We start from the raw sequence: 20,306 nt of genomic DNA on the forward strand, positions 1-20,306 counted from the left end.
CCTGGCTTATTTCGTTCAGCATTATGTCTTCAAGGTTCATCCATGTTGTCATATGTTTCACGAGATCGTTCCTTCTTACTGCCGCGTAGTATTCCATCGTGTGTATATACCACATTTTATTTATCCACTCATCTGTTGGAGGACATTTGGGTTGTTTCCATCTCTTGGCAATTGTGAATACTGCTGATATGAACATTGGCGTGCAGATATCTGCTCGTGTCACTGTTTTCAGATCTTCTGGGTATATACCGAGAAGTGCAATTGCTGGATCGAAGGGTAACTCTATATCTAGTTTTCTAAGGAACTGCCAGACTGTCTTCCAGAGTGGCTGAACCATTATACAGTCCCACCAACAATGAATAAGAGTCCAAATTTCTCCACATCCCCTCCAGCATTTGAAGTTTCCAGTTTGTTTAATGGCAGCCATTCTAATTGGTGTGAGATGGTATGTGGTCTTAATTTGCATCTCTCACAGCTAGTGAAGCTGAACATTTTTTCATGTTTGTTTTGGCCATTTGTATTTCTTCTTCAGAGAACTGTCTTGTCATATCCTTTGCCCATTTTATAATTGGGCTGTCTGTACTATTGTTGTTGAGTTGTAGGATTTCTTTATATATGCAAGATACCAGCCTTTTGTCAGATACATGGTTTCCAAGTATTTTTTTCCATTGAGTTGGCTGCCTCTTCACTTTTTTGACAAATTCCTTTGAGGTACAGAAACTTTTAAGTTTGAGGAGTCCCCATTTATCTATTTTTTCTTTCGTTGCTCGTGCTTTGGGTATAAGGTCTAGGAAGTGACCTTCCAATACAAGGTCTTGATGATGTTTCCCTACATTATCTTCTAGGAGTTTTATGATACTGTCTCTTATATTGAGGCCTTTAATCCATTTTGAGTTAATTTTTGTGTAGGGTGTGAGGTAGGGGTCCTCTTTCATTCTTTTGGATATGGATATCCAGCTCTCCCAGCTCCATTTGTTGAACAGACTGCTATGTCCCAGTTCAGTGGTTTTGGGCCTTATCAAAGATCAGTCGACCGTAGATCTGGGGGAAGCTTTTTGATTACTGATTGGATCTCTTTGCTTATGACTGGGTGGTTGAGGTCTTCTATATCATCTCTGGTCAGTCAAGATTGTTCATGTGTTTCCAGGAAATTGTCCATTTCCTCTACATTATCTAGTTTGTTGGCATACAGTTGTTCATAGTATCCTCTTATAATTTTTAAAATTTCTTCAGGATCCGCAGTAATGTCACCTCTCTCATTTATTATTTTGCTCATTTGAGTCTTCTCTTTTTTGATTTTGTCAGTCTAGCTAGGGGCTTATGAATCTTGTTGATCTTCTTGAAGAACCAACTTTTGGTGTTATTTATTCTCTTTACTGTTTTTTTTGTTGTTGTTGTTGTTGTTCGCTGTCATTTATTAATGCTTTAATCCTTGCTATTTCTTTTCTCCTACTTGGTTTAAGATTAGTTTGCTGTTCATTTTCTAGCTTCTTCAGTTGTTACATTAGTTCTTTGATTTTAGCTTTCTTCCTTTTTAATGCATGCATTTAGAGCTATAAATTTCGCTCTCAATACCGCTTTTCCTGCATCCCATAAGTTTTGATGTGTTGTGTTCTCATTTTCATTTGTCTCTATATATTTGGCAAGTTCTGTAGCTATTTCTTATTTAACCCACTGATTGTTTAGGGGTGTGTTGTTTAACCTCCAGATATTTGTGACTTTTCTAAGTCTCTGATGGTTATTGACTTCTAAATGTATTCTGTTGTGATCAGAGAATGTGCTTTGAATAATTTTCAATCTTTTAAAATTTCTATCTTTTAAAATTTATTGAGACTTGATTTATGGCCCAGCATATGATCTATTCTGGAGAAAGTTCCATAACCACTAGAGAAGAATGACATCCTGGTGATTTGGGAAGTAACATTTTATACATATATGTAACATTATATATATATATATATTAGTTAATTCAGATTTATTTATCAGATTGTTTAGGTTTTCAGTTTCCTTATTGGTCCCTTGCCTTGTTGATCTAGCCATAGGAGAGAGTGATGTAATGAAGTCTCCCACAATTATTGTGGAAACATCTATTGCTTCCTTCAGGTTTGCCAATGTTTGTCTCATGTATTTTGGGGCACTTTGGGTGCATAGACATTTATGATTGTTATTTTTTCTTGCTGAATTGTCTCTTTTATTAGTATATAGTGACCTTCTTTGTCTTTTGTAACTTCCATGCATTTAAAGTCTATTTTATCTGAGATTAATATTGCTACTCCTGCTTTCTTTTGGCTCTAGCTTGCATGGAATATTTTTTTTCCATTCTTTCACTTTCAATTTGTGTCTCTGGATCTAAGATGAGTCTCTTGTGAGCAACATATTGAAGGTTCATATTTTTTAATCCATTCTGCCATTCTATATCTTTTAATTGGGGAGTTTAATCTATTCACATTCAATGTTATTACTGTAAAGGCATTTCTTGAACCAGCCATCCTATCCTTTGGTTTTTGTCAGATATATTTTTCCCCCTCTCTCTTTATTTCCTTTAATGTACCCTTACTAAATCTCTTTAGTTCTGAACCCTTCTCCATACCTTTCTCTCCTTTCTTTGTTTCTCTGCCAGTAGGGCTCCCTTTATTATCTCTTGTAGGACAGGTCTCTTGTTAGCAAATTCCCTCAGCATTTGTTTGTGAAGAGTTAAAGCTCTCCCTCAAATCTGAAGGAGAGCTTTGCTGGATAAAGAATTCTTGGTTGGCAATTTTTCTCTTTCAGAATTTTAAATACGTCATGACACTGCCTTCATACCTCCATGGTGGCCGCTGAGTAGTCACTACTTAGTTTTATGTTGTTTCCTTTGTATGTGGTGAATTGCTCCTGTCTTGCTGCTTTCAGAACTTGCTTCTTCTCTTTAGTATTTGACAATCTGATCAGAATATGTCTTAGAGTGGGTTTATTGGGATTTATTCTGTTTGGAGTTTGTTGGGCATCTATGATTTGCATATCTGTGCTGTTTGGAAGGGCCGGGAAGTTTTCCCCAACAATTACTTTGAATACTCTTCCTGGACCTTTACCCTTCTTTTCCCCTTCTGGGACACTAATGATTCTTACATTTGTGTGCTTCATGTTGTCCATAATATCCCTGAGGTCTATTTCAAATTTTTGATTTTTTTCTCTATTCTTTCTTTAGTAGTTTCACTTTCAAGCCTGGACTTTTCCAGTTCACTTATTCTTTCCTCAACTTCCTCTAGTCTAGTACTGTGTGCAGAATCTTTTTAATTTGATCAACAGTTTCTTTTATTTCCATAAGATCATCTATTTTTTTAAATTTACTCTTGCAAATTCTTCTTTATGCTCTTCTAGGGTCTTCTTCATGTCCTTTATATCCAGTGCCATGATCTCATTGTTTGTGATTACTACTTTGATTAATTGCTCCAAGTAGTGTGTTTCCTCTGATTTTTTGATTTGGGTGTTTGGGTTTGGGTTATCCCTATCTTCTGTTTTTTTCATATGCTTTAAAATTTTCTGTTGCTTTTGGCTTCTTGGCATTTGCTTATCTCAATAGGGTTCTTTTAGGGTATGCAAGCTTATTTGAAAAATTATTTATAATTTGTCAGAGCTACAGCTTGGTGGAGTGCACTTTCCATAACTTACCAGCAGATGGTGCCCTGGAGCCATCTATTACCTTCAAGCCAGTTCTTCCCAAATTCATCTATGCAGTGAGTGGGGGTCTGAATCTTGTGGGGGTCTGAGCAGTCTACCAATTTTCCATGGGCAGTTGGTGCAGTCACACCTGAAGGTGGGGTTGTGCCCTATGCACTTAGGGAGGGAAACTGGCTTTAAGACTCAAGTCTCCCAGCCATCCTTGGAGACTTAAAGCTGTTGCAGGAGTCCAACCCTTTGGCTTAGACTCCCCACAGTCTCTTGCTGCAGTGGGCCCATAAGTCCCTGGGAATGGTGTAGGGTCCTTGGGACTTCTGTGTGGGACCTGCCTTCAAGCCATGCACTCCATGGGCCTCTGCCAAGGGAAGACTGCGCAATATCACAGGTGAGCAAAATCTCCCAGGGCTGTGGCGCCGCACAGGGGCATTCCCAGTCTGCTGAAAAGATGGCTGTACGGGGCGTGGTAACTTCCCACTTCCACAGAACTCCACCTTCCCAGCTCTGGGACAATTAGCTATCGGTGTGTGAAAAGCTATTGTAAATGCCAGATACTGATGTGGGTGCCCAGGGTGTGGAAAGCAGTCCCCACCATGCTCGACTGCATGGCTCTTGCTCCTGGATCCGCAGTCACTTTTGGGGTGTGTCAGTTTGGATGTATTATGTACCCCAAAACACCATGTTCTTTGATGAAACCTAGTAGGGGCAAATATATGTGTTGATTAGATGGGAATTCTTTGATTGTTTCCATGGTGCTATGACTCTATCAGCCATGAATGAAATGTCTGATTGGATAATTTCCATAGAGGTGTTACCCCATCCATTCAGGGTGGATGTTAGTTGGATCACTGGAGTATTTAAAAAGAGCCACACAGGCCCAGATGCAGAGCAGCTGTGAGTGACATCTAGGAGAGCAACTGAGAGTGACATTTTGAAGAGGGGCTGTAGCTAAGAGAGGAAAAAACACCCCAAGAGCAACATTTTGGAGAATGCCATTTTGAAACATAACTTGGGAGCAAGCAGACACCAGCCACAAGCCTTCTGAGCTAACAGAGGTTTTCTGGACACCAACGGCCATCCTTCAGCGAAGGTACTCCCTTACCTTGGACACTTTATGGCATTAAGACTGTAGCTTTGTAACCAAATAAACCCCCTTTATAAAAGCCAATCCATTTCTGGTATTTTGCATAACGGGCAGCATTAGCAAACTGGAACACGGGGTTTTTAAACTAACTCACCTCCAAACGCCGATCCCAGTTTTCTCCCCACCATGGGTGAAGAGAAATTGAATAGTGGGGCACTGAATAGTGGGGCATTTTTGTTTAGTTCCTGACTAAACATGATAGAATGCCATCAACATTCTTTCATGAAATATGATGTAGCTGTTAGGTATTTTGGTAGATTCCCTTTATCAAGTTAAAACAGTTTCTTAGTTCTTCTAACTTTTTTAAAACTCATGAATGCACGCTGAATTTTAGTAAATGCTTTTTCCCGCATTATTAAGATGCCTCCTTTTATCTGTGACTATTATAACTTACATTAATACAGATTTTCTAATATGAATGATCCTTTCAATCCTGAGATAAATGGTGCTTTGTATTGATGTTTTTTTCTATGTTGATGGATTTACTTAGAAAATATTGCATTTTAAAAATATCTATTTCATAAGCGAGATAGATATATTTTCTATTATATTTGTACAGTTTTGGAACTAAGGTTATTTTAGTGTCATTAAATGAGCTGGGACTTTTTCTCCTTTTTACTATTATCTAAAAGATAATCTGCACCTCACATTTAAGAAAAAAAAAAGTTAACTTATATAAACTCATCCAGAGAATAGAAAAAGAGGAAACACAACCTAACTCATTTTATGAAGCCAAAACTTGACAAAATATTATGAGAAAGAAAAATTATACACCAATCTCACTTATGATATGTATACAAAAATCCTAAACAAAATATTAACAGAGTCCAGCAATTTATTAAAAAGATAATTTAGAAGAATTGATTTGAATTTATTTTGAGGAATACAAGTTTGGTTTAACAAATGATAATTAATCAATGTAATTAGCCAAATGAATAGAATGGAGCAGGAAAATCATATTAATATCTCAAAACTCATAAAAAGCTTTTGATAAAATTTAACATCCATTCGTGATAAAAAAAACCTCTTAGCAAAGTACAAATAGAAGGGAGTTTCTTAAAAGGTAAAAATTTGATAAAAGGTGTCTAAAAAAGCAAAAACAAAAACAAACCTAAAGCGATTGGTGAAAAGTTGAAAGCTTTTCCTTTGAAAGCAGGGATAAAACAAGGATACCCTCTATCACACTTCTAATCCAACACTGTACTGAAGGTTCTAACCAGTGCTGGAAAAAGAAAAAAGATTGAAAAGGAAAAAAATAATGGCTCATTATTTTCACATGATATTAACATGTACCATAAAATCCAAAGGATTTTACATATACATTATTATAAGTGAGTTTAGTAAGGTTGCTGCTTACAAGATTAATAAATATAATCAACAGTATTTAGAACAGGAAAAACAAACATTTAGAAAATGTAAATGTTAAAGAAATACCATTTATAATAGTGTCAAAAATATCAAATATCTAGGAATAAATCTAACAAAGATGTACAAGTTCTCTATACAAAAATGATAAAACACTGTTAAGAGAAACTGCAGAAGACAAATACATGAGGATACATCTGTGTTTATTTATTGGAAGACAATCTTGTAAAGATGTCAGTTTTCCCCAGTCTGTAGATTCAATGCATATCCCAAACAAAATTTCATCAGTTGTCTGTGTGTGTGTGTGTGTGTGTGTGTGTGTGTGTGTAATTTGACTAGCTGATGTAAAAACTTATTTGGAAATATAAATGGCTAAAATATCCAAATAAATGTAGTACAAAGTGCAAGGTGAGTGGACGTGCTCAATAGGGAATCAGTACTTATTAAAAAGCTACAGTCATTAAGGCTTGCAGACAGGTGAAAGAGCAAGAAATAGAATAGAAATTCAGAAACAGACCCACCTTCCACAGAACAGTGAGGAAATGAATGTTTCCAATCAGTGTGTTGGAACGATCGGATATGGGAAAATATGAAACCCGACCTCTTTCTCATATCACACAAAAAAATTAATTTCAGATGAAATGAACCTTCTAGAAGATAAGTATAGGAGAATGTCTTTTTAAGCTCAGGGAAAGATTTCTTAAATCAGGAAACAAAACCACTCATCTTATAAAGAGAAATTATGATACATTTGACTATGTTAAAGTTAAGAAATTCAGTTAACCATAAGATACTATTAATAGAAAAAAAAAGGCAAATCACAGAGCAGAAAAGAGTTTTGTGGGCTAATATAAAATCAACAACAGTTATAATCCAGAATACACAATGATTCCTATAAATCAATAGGGTAAAGACAATCCAGGAGAAAAAGGCGCAAGGAAATTAAAAAGGTACTTCAGAAAAGAGGATCTCCAAGTAGGCTAATAAACCTATGAAATTTTCTCAGTCTTATTAGTAATCATAGAAATGAGAATGTAAACCACAATGAGATATCACTACACACCCATCATATGGGTAATTTTTTTTTTTAAATTTTAACTCTAAGTTAAAATTAACTCTAAGTGTTGGTGAAGATATGGAACACTTGGAACTTTCATAAAATGCCACTGAAGTATAAATTAGTACAATTTTGGAAAATAAATGGCATTATATATTAAAGTTGGAGATTCACTACCCTAAGAAAGCAATTTTAGTCTGAGGTATATACTGAACAGAAATGTGGGTACATATGCAACAAGAACTGTGTGTTTCATAGCAGCCATTATTTATAATAACAAAACCCAGAAATAACCCAAAAGTAACAGAAAAATATTCCATTTGTAGTAGCAATATGTCTTAGGAATGAATTTAACAAAATACGTGCAAGATCATTACGAAGAAAAGCATACGATATTATTGAAGGAGAGGCCAGATGATTCAAATAGAAAGATATCTGTATACAACTTGGCTCCCTTAACCTTAAAAGTTGTTCAAAGTTTAAGAACAGCCTTAAATAAAATAAAAGTACTCTGACAGTTTCTAAAGTTAAATGCTATTTGTATATGTATTTTGCCATATCAACTGGCAGATCAAAAATGAAGAAACCCAAATAGTCAATACACACAGGAAAATATGCTCAGACTTCCTTTAGTCTTTTCCCATTTTCTTCCCTTCCTCCCTCCATCCTTCCCTCTCTTCTTTCCTTCCTTTAATATTCTAAAATGTTAACAGCTATGCCTACAGATTAATAGAAATATATGTATTGTTCTTATACTTTAATAAATTTTCCAAATTTATTCAGGAAAAAAATAAAAATGTTATTACCTTTGCCTCCTTTACAGTGAATCACTATGATGTTTTTTTCATCTTCAGACATCCATGCGTCTACTTCCTTGGTGAACTGCACCATCTCACTGATTTCAAACGTAAGATTTTTAGTTGAATTAAAATATTTTCAAAGAAATCAAGTCCCAAACTATTTAGCCCTTTTCTGATTGGCCAAATTCAGATAAGCCTTACCTCAGAGAGGGGACATTGTGATCATCAATCATGATTCTGTGTACCCTATAATGGAAGTGGTCAGGATCATAACCTTTCTCACCTATAAAAAATTACAAAGGTCATATCTCTATATCCAATAAGCTTAGTAAATGGCCAAGTTATAAGTAAGTTATACTTTTATATCATAAGTTCCTTATCCACCTACAAGAGGAGCTCTCTGAGTCATTCCTCCTGCCCTACAGGGAATTTAAGTCTCAAAAACATAAAGATAGTGGTTCACTAATCTCAGGTAATCTTAATTAATATGTCAGGCTTACTCATAAGCACAACTTATTTTGGCTTGTTTGATAGGCTTTACTTTTAAATTTCCAGCAGACAACTCATTTTATTATTGTTGGGTAATTTGAAACCATGGAGCATATGTGACCTACCAAAATGCTTGCCCTGCTAAAAATGTCTATTTAATATACAGGTAGAGGGAAAATCAAGAGAGAGAGAGAGAGAAAGAGAGAGAGAGAGAGAGAGGATGGTAAGCTATGGTACAGTCTGTTTACTACAGGTTTTTTTAATTTCCGTCTAAGCCCTTGTTCTCCTCACAACCCACCGCTAATGGGTTATGGAGAACGCATTTGCTGAATTGTTTATGTTCTCAAAATGCAACACAGCAGATTTTCAGGAAGATCTTCCTAAACCTCATACCATTAGAGTGGCTTTTTCCAAAATTATTCTGCCTACACTGCAGCCTCTTTGGTCACACCAGGCTACTAGCTGCCCTCGCTCCCAGGGCATTTGGAGTGTTGAGTTACCTTTTCATAACAAGAGGGGCCAAGGCAGGATGGGGATTTTTGAACTCACTCGCCGCCACCAGCAAGTACTTATGGTCAAATGAAATGTAAAAACTGAATGCAGTGGTCTGTTTTCTGTCAAGAGGAGAAAATATCCAGTTATATACATACTGCATAGATTGTAGATTAGATAGTGGTCCTGATGTTTGGTATCCAGGAATCGCACAACTTCCTAAAAAGATAGACACAAATCTTATGTATCTACATGGCACCAACAAAAGCCATTTCCTAGGAGTAAACTAAAATGGTAATTACCTTTTATTCACTTGTCAGTCACTTAGCATATTGTAAGGAAGATTCAGGGAATATGAAGGCATATACATTCCAAGTCATATTTAAGCCACTGGGTTTTCAAATTGCCAACAAATTGTGTATGCCTACTCTGGCTTCCATTCTAAATATACATTGTTTAAAGACACCAGAGAAGGAAATAAAATAGTTAACCATCTTTAAGTAAATTTGTTCCATATCATTAATTTACAATAATATATGGTTCTTATTTAATTCTGAATAGATATGTCTTTTACATAATGATCTGGATATTAAAGGTCACTAAAGCACTAGGTAAGTGGTGGCAATATGGTGACACTCTGAATTTTGGCTCATCTGTGTTCTAAAATGAATGTGTGTGTGTACATATATGCATATATGGACAAATTTTTAAATACGAAACAAATAGTGATTACTATGTCAAGTGCAGTCAATTCCACCATACTAATCTAACAACAACATTTCCAGTAGCAATTTTTGCTACTTCTCAGTAACATTTGACATTTCTTTTCTTGCTATCTTACCACTTAAGAAATCTTACTGACTGCTATGCATATTACCACTCAACGTTATTTAAAACATGACCCTGCAACTATAATCTCTCTTAAGGATGAAGGGGACTCACATGACTATTCAGCATTATTTCAGGAGCTAAGTATGTCCAGATCTGAATCCTGAACCCTTTAGTCAACCTTGATTTGAAATAGTTTAAAGATGGCTCTTATATTAAAAATGAACAAGGCATTCCTTTTACAAGATATGCTGTTATTACCAAACATGTAACCACTGTAGCAGCTCCATTGATTAATTTCAGTCTCCCAAGGTAGCTGAACTAATAGTTCAGTACTATGGCAAAAGATGGAGGATTAAATATTAATATAGGAGGTACATGTGTTTTGGGGGTGGTTCATGACTTATGGATTTTATGAAAATAGAGATGATTTATTACCTCCTCTTCAGTTACTCTGATTAAAAATAATAAAGAGATCAATTTCTTATTAGAACTTCTTCAAAATCCCAAGGAGATTACACTTTGGTAACTGATAGAAGCCTATGGGCTAGAGTTCACCTCATAAGCCAAGAGTAATATCTTTGTTTTGACTTACACACTAAATGAAGTTTTTGGAATTTTTAATGCCTCATCTAATATTAAGTATTGCTATTAGACATTTAAAACCACCAAATCTCTACAAAAGGGGAACTGGCTCAATTTAGACAATCTATAATTAGCACACAGTTATCAGCTCAACCGGCTAAGAAACAATATTGGCAATCAATGAATGCTTTCTCTATAAAGATGGAATCTGACAATTTGGGATTGGCTGCCTTACAGTGTCAGGATCCATCCAATGGACTGTAGTCAAACTGCTCAAAAACTGCTCCCATTATGGAAGAGAGAAACTGGCTTCCACATTAAACGAATAATGTTCAGAAAATAATTCAAAATTGGCCAAATAGCATAAACTGGGAAAGATGTGACTGAGGCCCTCAAGGCCTTTGTGAACATTTACAATGGAAATATGTATTAGCTATTGTTTCTAAATTGTTTCCATGTATAAAAATGTTTCCCTGCCTGAGATAGGGTAGAATGATTGCACTAATGTTCCCAGTGCTTCATCTTTTCTTGTATCCATGGCCTTGCATTTCACCTTGTACTGCTCTCTCACTCCATTTGTGGACCCCATGACATGATTTGATTTGGCCTATGGATGACACAAAGAAGAAGCTTCTGAAAGCACTAGTGAGAATCCACTCTGGCTCTTGCCTTTTACTATCATCATAACACCCAGGCTAGCCTGATGGAAGGTGAAAGATGTGGAATAGATAGGAGTTACCACAGCACCCTCAGCTAATGTAATTGTAAACCAGCTGATTACATTTCAAGAAAGGTAAATTGAAGGTCTGTATCTCTCATGAACATAGACAACAAAGTTCTGAGGAAAATATTAGCAAATGGAATTTAGTGATTTATTAAAAGGATAATATATTATGACCAAAGGAAGCTTATTCCAGGAATGAAAGGTTGGTTTAGCATTTGAAAATCTCATCAATGGAATAACATAGGAAAACATTTTGATCATCTCAATATATTCAAAATCAGTATCTAATAAATTCAACACCCATTCATGATCAAAAAGATCTTGGCAAACTAGAAATAAAATGGACTGTCCTAATCTGATAAATGATAGCTACAAAAGTCTATAGAAAACATCATTTCTAATACTGAAATATTGAATTCCTTTCACCTAAATTTGGGAAAAAGGCAAGGCTGTCTCCATTCAACCTTACAGCTGAGGTTCTAGATAATTTAATAAAGAGAAAGAAGGAAATGAAAGGTATAAAAGTGGAAAGAAAGCAGTAACATTGCATGATTGTATACAAAGAAAACCCTCAAGGAATCTAGTGGTTAACATGGGAAATTATCAATTGTATATGTTACCACAATGAAAGTAAAAAAGAATAAGAAAATGAGCGAATTAATGAAGGATGCTGGATACAAGATCAATATACAAAAATCAATTTTATTCCTACCTAACCAGGAGCAAATAATCAGAAAAAGAAATTTTCAAAATACCACTTGTATTTTGTATTGTGAGATTGTTATGGACCCCAGAAGGGCCACAATCTTTTAATCCAATCTTTTTGGGTGGAAACTTTTGATTGAGTGTTTCCATGGAAATGTGACTCACCCAACTGTGGGTGAGACCTTTGGTTAAAGTATTTCCATGGAGATGTTACCCCGCCCATTCAGGATGAGTCTTGCTTAGATCGCTGGAGTACTTAAGAGAACTTAAGAGCTGACAAGACACTGATGCTTGGGGATGCTTGGCAATGCAGACAGAAAGATGTTTGGAGATGTTAAGCTAAGAGGTGAAGCCCAGAATTTGCCCTGGAGAAGGTAAGAGAGGACCCCCAGATGCTTAGAGAGAAATGTCTTGGGAGATAGAAACACGGAGCTGAGAGAGAGGCGCTAAGAGAGATGCACCAAGACATTTTGGAGAAAGCCGTTTTGAAACATAAGCTGGGAGCAAAGGACCAGCAGATGCCAGCCACATGCCTTCCCAGCTGACAGAAGAGTTCCAGACGCCATCAGCCCTTCTTCAGTGAAGGTATCCTCTTTGATGCCTTAGTTTGGATACTTTTATGACCTTAGAACTTAGGATATTTGTAACCTAATAAATTCCCTTTATAAAAGCCAGTCCATTTCTGGTATTTTGCATAATGGCAGCTTCAGCAAACTGGAACATACATCAAAACCAATCAAATACCTAGGAATAAAACTAACAAAAGAGGTGCAAAACCTGAACACTAACATGGGCACGTATACTATGTTTATGGGTTGGAAGACTCAATATTCTTAGATGTCTATTCTCCCCAAATTAAGCCATATTGTCAATGTCATCCAATTAAAATACTAGCACAGTATATGTGTGTGTAAATTGACAAGCTGATTTTAAAATTTATATGGAAATTATGAATTTTAAAGAAGTACAAAGTTGGAGGATTATACACATATCCTCAAGACTTACTATCAAGCCATAATAATTAAAACATTGTGTTTTGGGTTTGAGGATAGACAGACAGATCAATGGAATAGAAGAGAGAGACCAGAAACAGACCCATAGATATGCATTCACTTGATTTACAACAAATGTGCCTCTATAATTCAGAAGGGAAAGCAGTTTTATAATAAATGGTGCCAGACCAATTGAATAACTAAATGGGAAAATATGAATCTTGATGCCTTCTTTAAGTCTCACATAACAATTAATTGGAGTTTGATCAAAGACCCAAATGTGAAAGGTAAAACATTAAAGTGTTAGAAAAAAAGACAAGAGAAAAATTTCAAAACCTTGGGCATCAGATAAAGATTTCTTAAACAGAACACAAAAACACTAACAATAAAAAGTTAATAAATTGGACTTCACTCTTCTCATTAAAAGAAACAGAAAGTTAAAAGGCAAGCCAAAAGACAAGGAGAAAATATTTGCAATAAAAATATCTAACAAAAGATTTGTATCTGAAATATATGAAAAACTGCTAAAAATCAATAAGAAACAGCTCAATTTAAAAATGGGCAAAATATCTATTAAATAAGTACTTCATAAAAGAGGATACCCAAAGGCATATATCTACCAAAAGACATATATAAAGATGCTCAGCAACTTCATTCATAACAGCCTCCAAATGGAAATAATCCAAATGTCCATCAACAGTTAAGTGAAAAATGAACTGTAATATATTGAAACAATGCAGTCTATTCATATGTAAAAAACAAACTACTGGATGAATCTTACAGAATTTATTTTGAGCATAAAAAGCCAGTCACAGAAGATGTACTATAGGATTCCACTTACATGAAATTCAGACAAAAGTAAAACTAATCTATGACAGAAATCAGAATAGAAGTTGCCTCTGGTGTGGTGGGATACTGCCCTGAAAGGGACATAAAAAAAACTTCTGGGATGCAAAAAATGTCCTATTCCTTGATAGTGGGTGTTGGTTATATAGATACATACATGTATAAAATTTCATCAAGATATACATTTAAGATTGGTGCAATTTATAACTTTTGCTGTATCTCAGTAGAAAATGTATACTGTACACATGTATGCATACACACAGACACATTTATATACGCAAACTTCTTAAACAATTACTTTTAGCTGGAATTTAATAATAAACAACATTATATGTTTGAAATTAATTTATTTAGTTTTCCATAGAACCTAAAGTGATATGCTTCTACTTTAATTTAGGATCCCAAACTATGAACACAAATTTTAGATATTGTATTCCCATCCATCTCCCCTATGATAGACTACAAAAATGGTCACAATTCTTTGCAGTTCTTCCTATCAAGAGAAGGAATCTGTTTTTCAATCCTTGTAATTTGCTTTGTCCAACAGAATGAGGCAGAACCCATACTCCATTAGATTTGACTCTGGGCCTTAAGTGTCTTTGCATTCTTTTGTTTGCTTGTCCTGAGACCCTTGCCACTGCCAGCACATGAACAAGCCCGGTCTAGCTTGATGGAGAATGAGAGACCACATGGAGTCAGCTCAACCAAGCCATTTTAGATCAGCCAGTCGTCAGATGACCTGGCAGCTGTTCACAGATGCATGAGTCGGCTGAGATCAGCCAAGCCTGGCCCTGATCAGTGGAACTACCCAGTTAAATCCAACTCAAATTCACTAATGACAGTATCATGAGATAAAAAAATGGTAGTTGTTATAAGCCACTAAGTTTTGTGGTTTTTGGTAACACAGTCAAAGTTAACTGCTATCAACCCATCATAATTTTTTATAAGAAAGAGTAAGTTTTTAGGAGAATACTTCCATTTCTGGGTCAATATTAAACTTATGACTCCACAGTCTATGTTTATTGAGAAATATAATGAGATTTCTTAAGTAAATTCCCTTACCTTAATGGGATTTCTATAGAAAGACTGCTTTCCAGAAGAAGGGAATGACATGGCAATAATACGCTCTGGAAGCCAAAACAGTCACTATTACAAATGTCATTACAGATGTAAAACAATATAAGAAAATCTAATTTACAGATAATCAGAGTCCTATTTTACAGAAAAGAACTTTCAGGATTGAAAATGACAGAAAAAAGCTAACCAACACGCAGGATAATCAAGATAATATATTAAGTTATCCAACATAATGGCCTTAAGCTTGCATGGTAATTCCCTAGTCTTAGTTGGTTCCAGCCATATGTGACAGATTTGTGTTAGACTCAGTCTGGGGCTCCCTGGCCCACTGTGGTTGGAACTTGTTTCTTATCTTAAACACCAAAGGAAACAGAGTGCTAGTGATGGTGGGATCTCCAAGGGTGCTTTCCAGCCCTCCTGATGTCGAAAACCTACAAAGCAGTGACCTCATTCTTTGGGGTTCTAGGAAGAAAGCAGGTCTTTCTGGGATCCCTTGGACCTGGCATAACTACCAGAACTTAATATATTCTAAACCAAACTAAAAAAGAGATTCAGAGCCATTCAACCTCCAGTATTTCAACCAAGAAGCCTGACTTAAGATGACAGTGGAGATTTTCCATTGCCAGGGCAAACCTACAAATACATCATACTACCAGATGCTATTTAAATTACAGACACTTTGCCATAATTGTTTTATTTTATTTTAAGCATTTCTTTTTACAAAATAGTAAATCATTTAGTAATATTATGCCACTAGTAGCTAAATATTAGATAACTTTTGATCTTGCATAAAGCAGAATAGATAACATGCTTTTTCCAAAATATCTAGAATCCTTTAGTATTCTATAGGTAGAATACTTGGAAGTAGAATAATACATCGTGATTGAGGTATAATGTAAATAATTATTCTGAATCTCAGAAAAATACTTGCAGGAATACTGAAGGGAAACGTTAATAATGAAATGCCTTTGTGAATAAGTAACCCCTTGAAAGAAGATAGCTTAGACAAGGCAAGCACAAAACAAAAATATAATTACTCATACACAAGAAAAAATGTGAAGCTAATGTAAGTAAACCAACAGTTAAACTGCACAAACCAGTAACATAGGTGAGGTCTAGGTCAAATCCATCTTTTCTGTATCGTCTTTTGTTTCCAGAAACCTGAAAATTAAAAAAAAATCAATTTGTGAAATGTAAGTCAACATAAAAAAGAACATAATACAGATAGATCTGTAACCCTTGCCAGTATTTTCCCAAACATCCACCTTTTCTGAATCATAAAGTGTTTTTCCCACTTACCATCCTCCTGGTCAGTGTTTCAAGTTGTCTTTTTTGATAAGCCAGATGAAAAACTCTTAACAGAATGATAAGTCGTAGAGATCGAAATAAAATTGTTAACCTAACAAAATTAAAAAGATCCATTTTTGTTTCAGAAACGGAGTTCTGTCATTACGGGCTAAGTCTAACACTGGTTCTAAATCAGCAGCGATTCTTCCACCCACCCGCTCACCCACTAACTCGGGGGATGCTTGGCAAGGTCTGGAGACATTTTTGGTTGTCACAACTTGGTAGAGTGGGGACACTACTGGCATATAGTGGGTAGAGGCCAGGGATGTGGCTAACATGCTACAATGAACAGGAAATTTCTCCATAACAAAGAATTATCTGACCCAAATGTTAATAGTGGCTTCTGAGAAAATGGAATATTAGGAGAGACAGAGCAAAATTCTCCTCAGTAAAAAACAATAGATAAAGGTCAGAAAGTGCTCCAGAACAGCAGTTCCAGGGTTCCACTGGCTGGGCAGGGACTTCTACATCCATAGCGAGTATGTACTTGGGGAAGCCAACAGACTGTGTTTAAGAGTGGTGAGTGTTCAGCCCAGAACGCCACTGGGAATGGGAAGGTGGAGCTGGCTGACAAGGCTGGAGGGGAGCAGCTTTCCACGACCCAGACAACCTCCTCAGCACTTGGCTCAGGTGATAACCCTTTGCGGACCCATGGCCGAGAGCCCCCGTGCCGAGGACTAGCATTTGGAGCAGGCAGGTGATTGTGGAAGGGGCATTTTTCCAGGCCCCATGCAGCCATCTTTGCAGTTGGCTGGAGAGATGACCCTTCACAGCTCTATGGCTGAGAGCTTCCTTAAGGGAATTCAGGATTCAGAGGGCAATAGCATCCACTCTTCCTCCATGGAAACCTATAGTGTGCACAGCCTAGAGGTAAGGGTGCTGCATGGAAGTGCCAGGAGCCATCCCCCAATCTCAGGGATTCTTGGGTGCATGGCATTTGAGCTGGAAGTTGAGATGCACAGCTCTGCAGCCCCAGAGTACTCCACCCACAGCCACAGGTATGGCTGGGAGGCTGTGTCCTGGAGCGAACTCCCTGCCAAACTGTGAAGGGCATATCCCCCACTCACAGGGCTGGCAGTCCCCGGTGCACACAGAAAACTGGTGCACTGATTGGACCTCCACATTGTTTGGACCTCAACTTAGTGGACAGATGAAGTTGGGGGAGAACTGGCTTGAGGGTGAGGTGGCTGAAGAGCGTCATCTGTTGGAAGGACATGGAATATGCACTTGACCAAGCAGTAGCTCTGCCAATTATAGATAAATGTTCAAATAATCCCACATATCCTAAAAGAGCCCTATCAAGATAAGCAAATGCCAAGAGGCCAAAAACAACAGAAAATAATAAAGCAAATGAAGAAACCAGAAGATACGGATAACCCAAAAGCCCAAATTAAAAAGTCAGAGGAGACACAGAACTTGGACCAATTAATCAAAGAGATACACACAAACATTAATGTCATGTCTCAGGATATAAAGGACATGAAGAAGACCCTAGAAGAGCATAAAGAAGAATTTGCTGGAGTAAATAAAAAATAGCAGATAAAGAAAAGATACTGTTGATCAAATTAAAAATATTCTGGAGACCCAACAGCAAATTTGAAGAAGCAGAGGACTGAATTGTGAACTTGAGGAAAGGATGATGGAAGGCAAAAGCATAAAATAATGAATGGTGAAAAAAACCTGAAAAATTTGTAATGGATCTCAGGGAAATGATGGACAACATGAAGTGAACAAATACAAGAATCATTGGTGTTCCAGCAGGTGAAGAGAAGAGCAAAGGGCGAGGAAGAGTATTTGAAGACATTATTGGGGAAAACTTTCCAGACTTTCTAAGTGACATAAATATGAAAATCAAAGATACCCAATGAACTCCAAATAGAATAAATCCAAATAAACCCACTCTGAGACATACTCTGATCAGATTTTCAAATGTTGAAAAGACGAGAAAGTTCTGAAAACAGGAAGGGAGACACAATTTACCACATACAAGGGAAACAATGTAAGTCTAAGTTCAGACTATTCAGCGGACACCATGGAGGAGAGAAGGCAGTAGTATGACATATTTAAATTCTGAAAGAGAAAAATTGCCAGCCAAGAATTCTTTATCCAGCTCTCCTTCAAATTTGAGAGAGAGCTTAAAACTTTCATAGACAAACAAATGCTGAGAGAATTTTTTAACAAGAGACCTGCCCTACAAAAATACAAAAGGGAGCTCTACTGGCTGAGAAAAAAAGACAGGAGAGAGAGTCCTGGAGAAGGGTACAGAACTGAAAAGTTGCAGTAAGGGTAACTTAAAGGAAATAGAGAGAGGGAAAAAAATAGATCTGACAAATAAAAACCAAAGGATGGGAGATCCAAGATGGTGGATTAGGAGAGACAGAGCAAAATTCTCCTTCATGAAAAACACTAGATAAAAGACAGAAAGTGCTCCAGAACAGAGGTTCCAGGGTTGCACCAGCTGGGCAGGGACTTATATATCCATAGTGACTGAGCACTTGGAGAAACCAAGAGACTGTGTTCGGAGACGTGTGTTTGATTTAGAGAGCCACTGGGGAAACGGCAGCCAAATTCACACTGTAGTTGGGAGAAACCAAGAAACTGTGTTTGGAGGTGTGTTAGAGTAAGATCCAGAAAGCAGCCAGGGAGCTGGCAGCAGGAGCTGCATTGATCGTGGTGGGGAGCACCTTCCACGCCCCAGGCAACTGCCTCAGTATCTGGCGTGGGTGATAGCCCTTTGCACACCCACAGCTAAAAGCCCCTGAGCCAGGGACAAGTCACTGCAGCAGGCAAATGATAGCACAAGTGGGTAGTTTCCACACCCGGTGCAGCCATCTTTGCAGTGGGCTGGGAGACACCCCTTTGTAACACTGCGGCGGAATGCTTCCTTAAGTGAATTCTGGATTTGGCTGGCTTCTGACTGCGCACACTCCTCTTCCACAGAAGCCTATGGGGTGAAAGCCTAGAGGCAGGGGTGCCACACAGAAGTGCCAGGAGCCCTACACCAAGCCTAGGGACTTGTGGGCCCAGGGCAGAGAGGGACTGTGGGGAATCTGAGCTGAAGGGTTAGACATGTGCTGCAGTCCCAGGATATTCCAGCTGCAGCCCTGGGAATGGCTGGGAGTACTGGGTCTTAAGGCCTTATTCCCTGTTAAACTGAACAGCGCATGTCCCCCACCCACAGGGCTACTGGTCCCCACTGCACACAGAAAATTGGTGCACTGATTGGACATCCATATGGTTTGCACCCCCACTTGCTGCATAAATGAAGTTGGGGAGAACTGGACTGAGGGTAAGAGGTTGGTAGGTCAGGATAAGTGCACTGCAAAAAGCTGTAGCTCTGTCAAATTATAGATAATTGTTTAAATAAGCCTGCATATCCTAAAAGAACCCTATCAAGATAAGCAAATGCCAAGAGGCCAAAAACAATAGAAAATTATAAAGCATATGAAGAAACCAGAAGATATGGATAACCCAAATACCAAAATTAAAAAACCAAAGGAGATACAGAACTTGGAGAAATTATTCAAAGAAGTAATCACAAACACCAATATCATGGCTCAGGATATAAAGGACATCAGGAAGATCCTAGAAGGGCAAAAAGAAGAATTTGCAAGAGTAAATTAAAAAAAAAAGATGATCTTATGGAAATAAAAGAAACTGTTGATCAAATCAAAAAGATTCTTGATACACACAGCACCAAATTAGAGGAAGCAGAGGAATGAATAAGTGAACTTGAAGAAAGTGTGTTGGAAAGTTAAAGCACAAAAGAACAAATGGTGAAAAAAATCAAAAAATTTGAAATGGATCTCAGGGATATAATGGACAACATGAAGCACACAAATAAAAGAATCACTGCTGTTCCAGAAGGGGAAGAGAAGGGTCTTGGACTAGGAAGAGTATTCAAAGACATTGTTGAGGAAAACTTCCCAACCTTTCTAAATAACATAAATACACAAATCACAGATGCCCAATGAACTTAAGTCCAAATAAAGCCACTCTGAGACATATTCTGATCAAACTGTTAAATGCTGAAGCGAAGGAGCAAGTTCTGAAAGCAGCAAGAGAGAAGCAATTCACCACATACAAGGGAAACAACATAAGACTAAGTAGTGAGCACCCACTGGCCACCATGGAGGTAAGCAGGCAGTGGTATGACATATTTAAAATTTTGAAAGAGAAAAACTGCGAACCAAGAAGTCTC

The 20,306-nt window shown here is 37.2% G+C and overlaps 1 protein-coding gene across 1 annotated transcript in view; it reads right to left on the reverse strand.

The window, feature by feature from the left end:
- Positions 1-20,306, reverse strand: part of LOC119506941 (phosphatidylinositol 3,4,5-trisphosphate 3-phosphatase TPTE2-like) — a 173,729-nt gene that overhangs the window by 129,200 nt on the left and 24,223 nt on the right. The window contains exons 5-10 of the mRNA XM_037799943.1: positions 16,058-16,157; positions 15,856-15,919; positions 14,744-14,808; positions 9,160-9,220; positions 8,222-8,303; positions 8,027-8,115 (exon numbers count right to left, since the gene is read on the reverse strand). Of these exons, the coding sequence (XP_037655871.1) occupies positions 8,027-8,115; positions 8,222-8,303; positions 9,160-9,220; positions 14,744-14,808; positions 15,856-15,919; positions 16,058-16,157 (461 nt within the window). The remainder of the gene's footprint in view (positions 1-8,026; positions 8,116-8,221; positions 8,304-9,159; positions 9,221-14,743; positions 14,809-15,855; positions 15,920-16,057; positions 16,158-20,306) is intronic.

Source organism: Choloepus didactylus, chromosome 12 (genome assembly GCF_015220235.1).
Source record: "Choloepus didactylus isolate mChoDid1 chromosome 12, mChoDid1.pri, whole genome shotgun sequence".
Classification (NCBI taxonomy): Eukaryota; Metazoa; Chordata; class Mammalia; order Pilosa; family Megalonychidae; genus Choloepus; species Choloepus didactylus.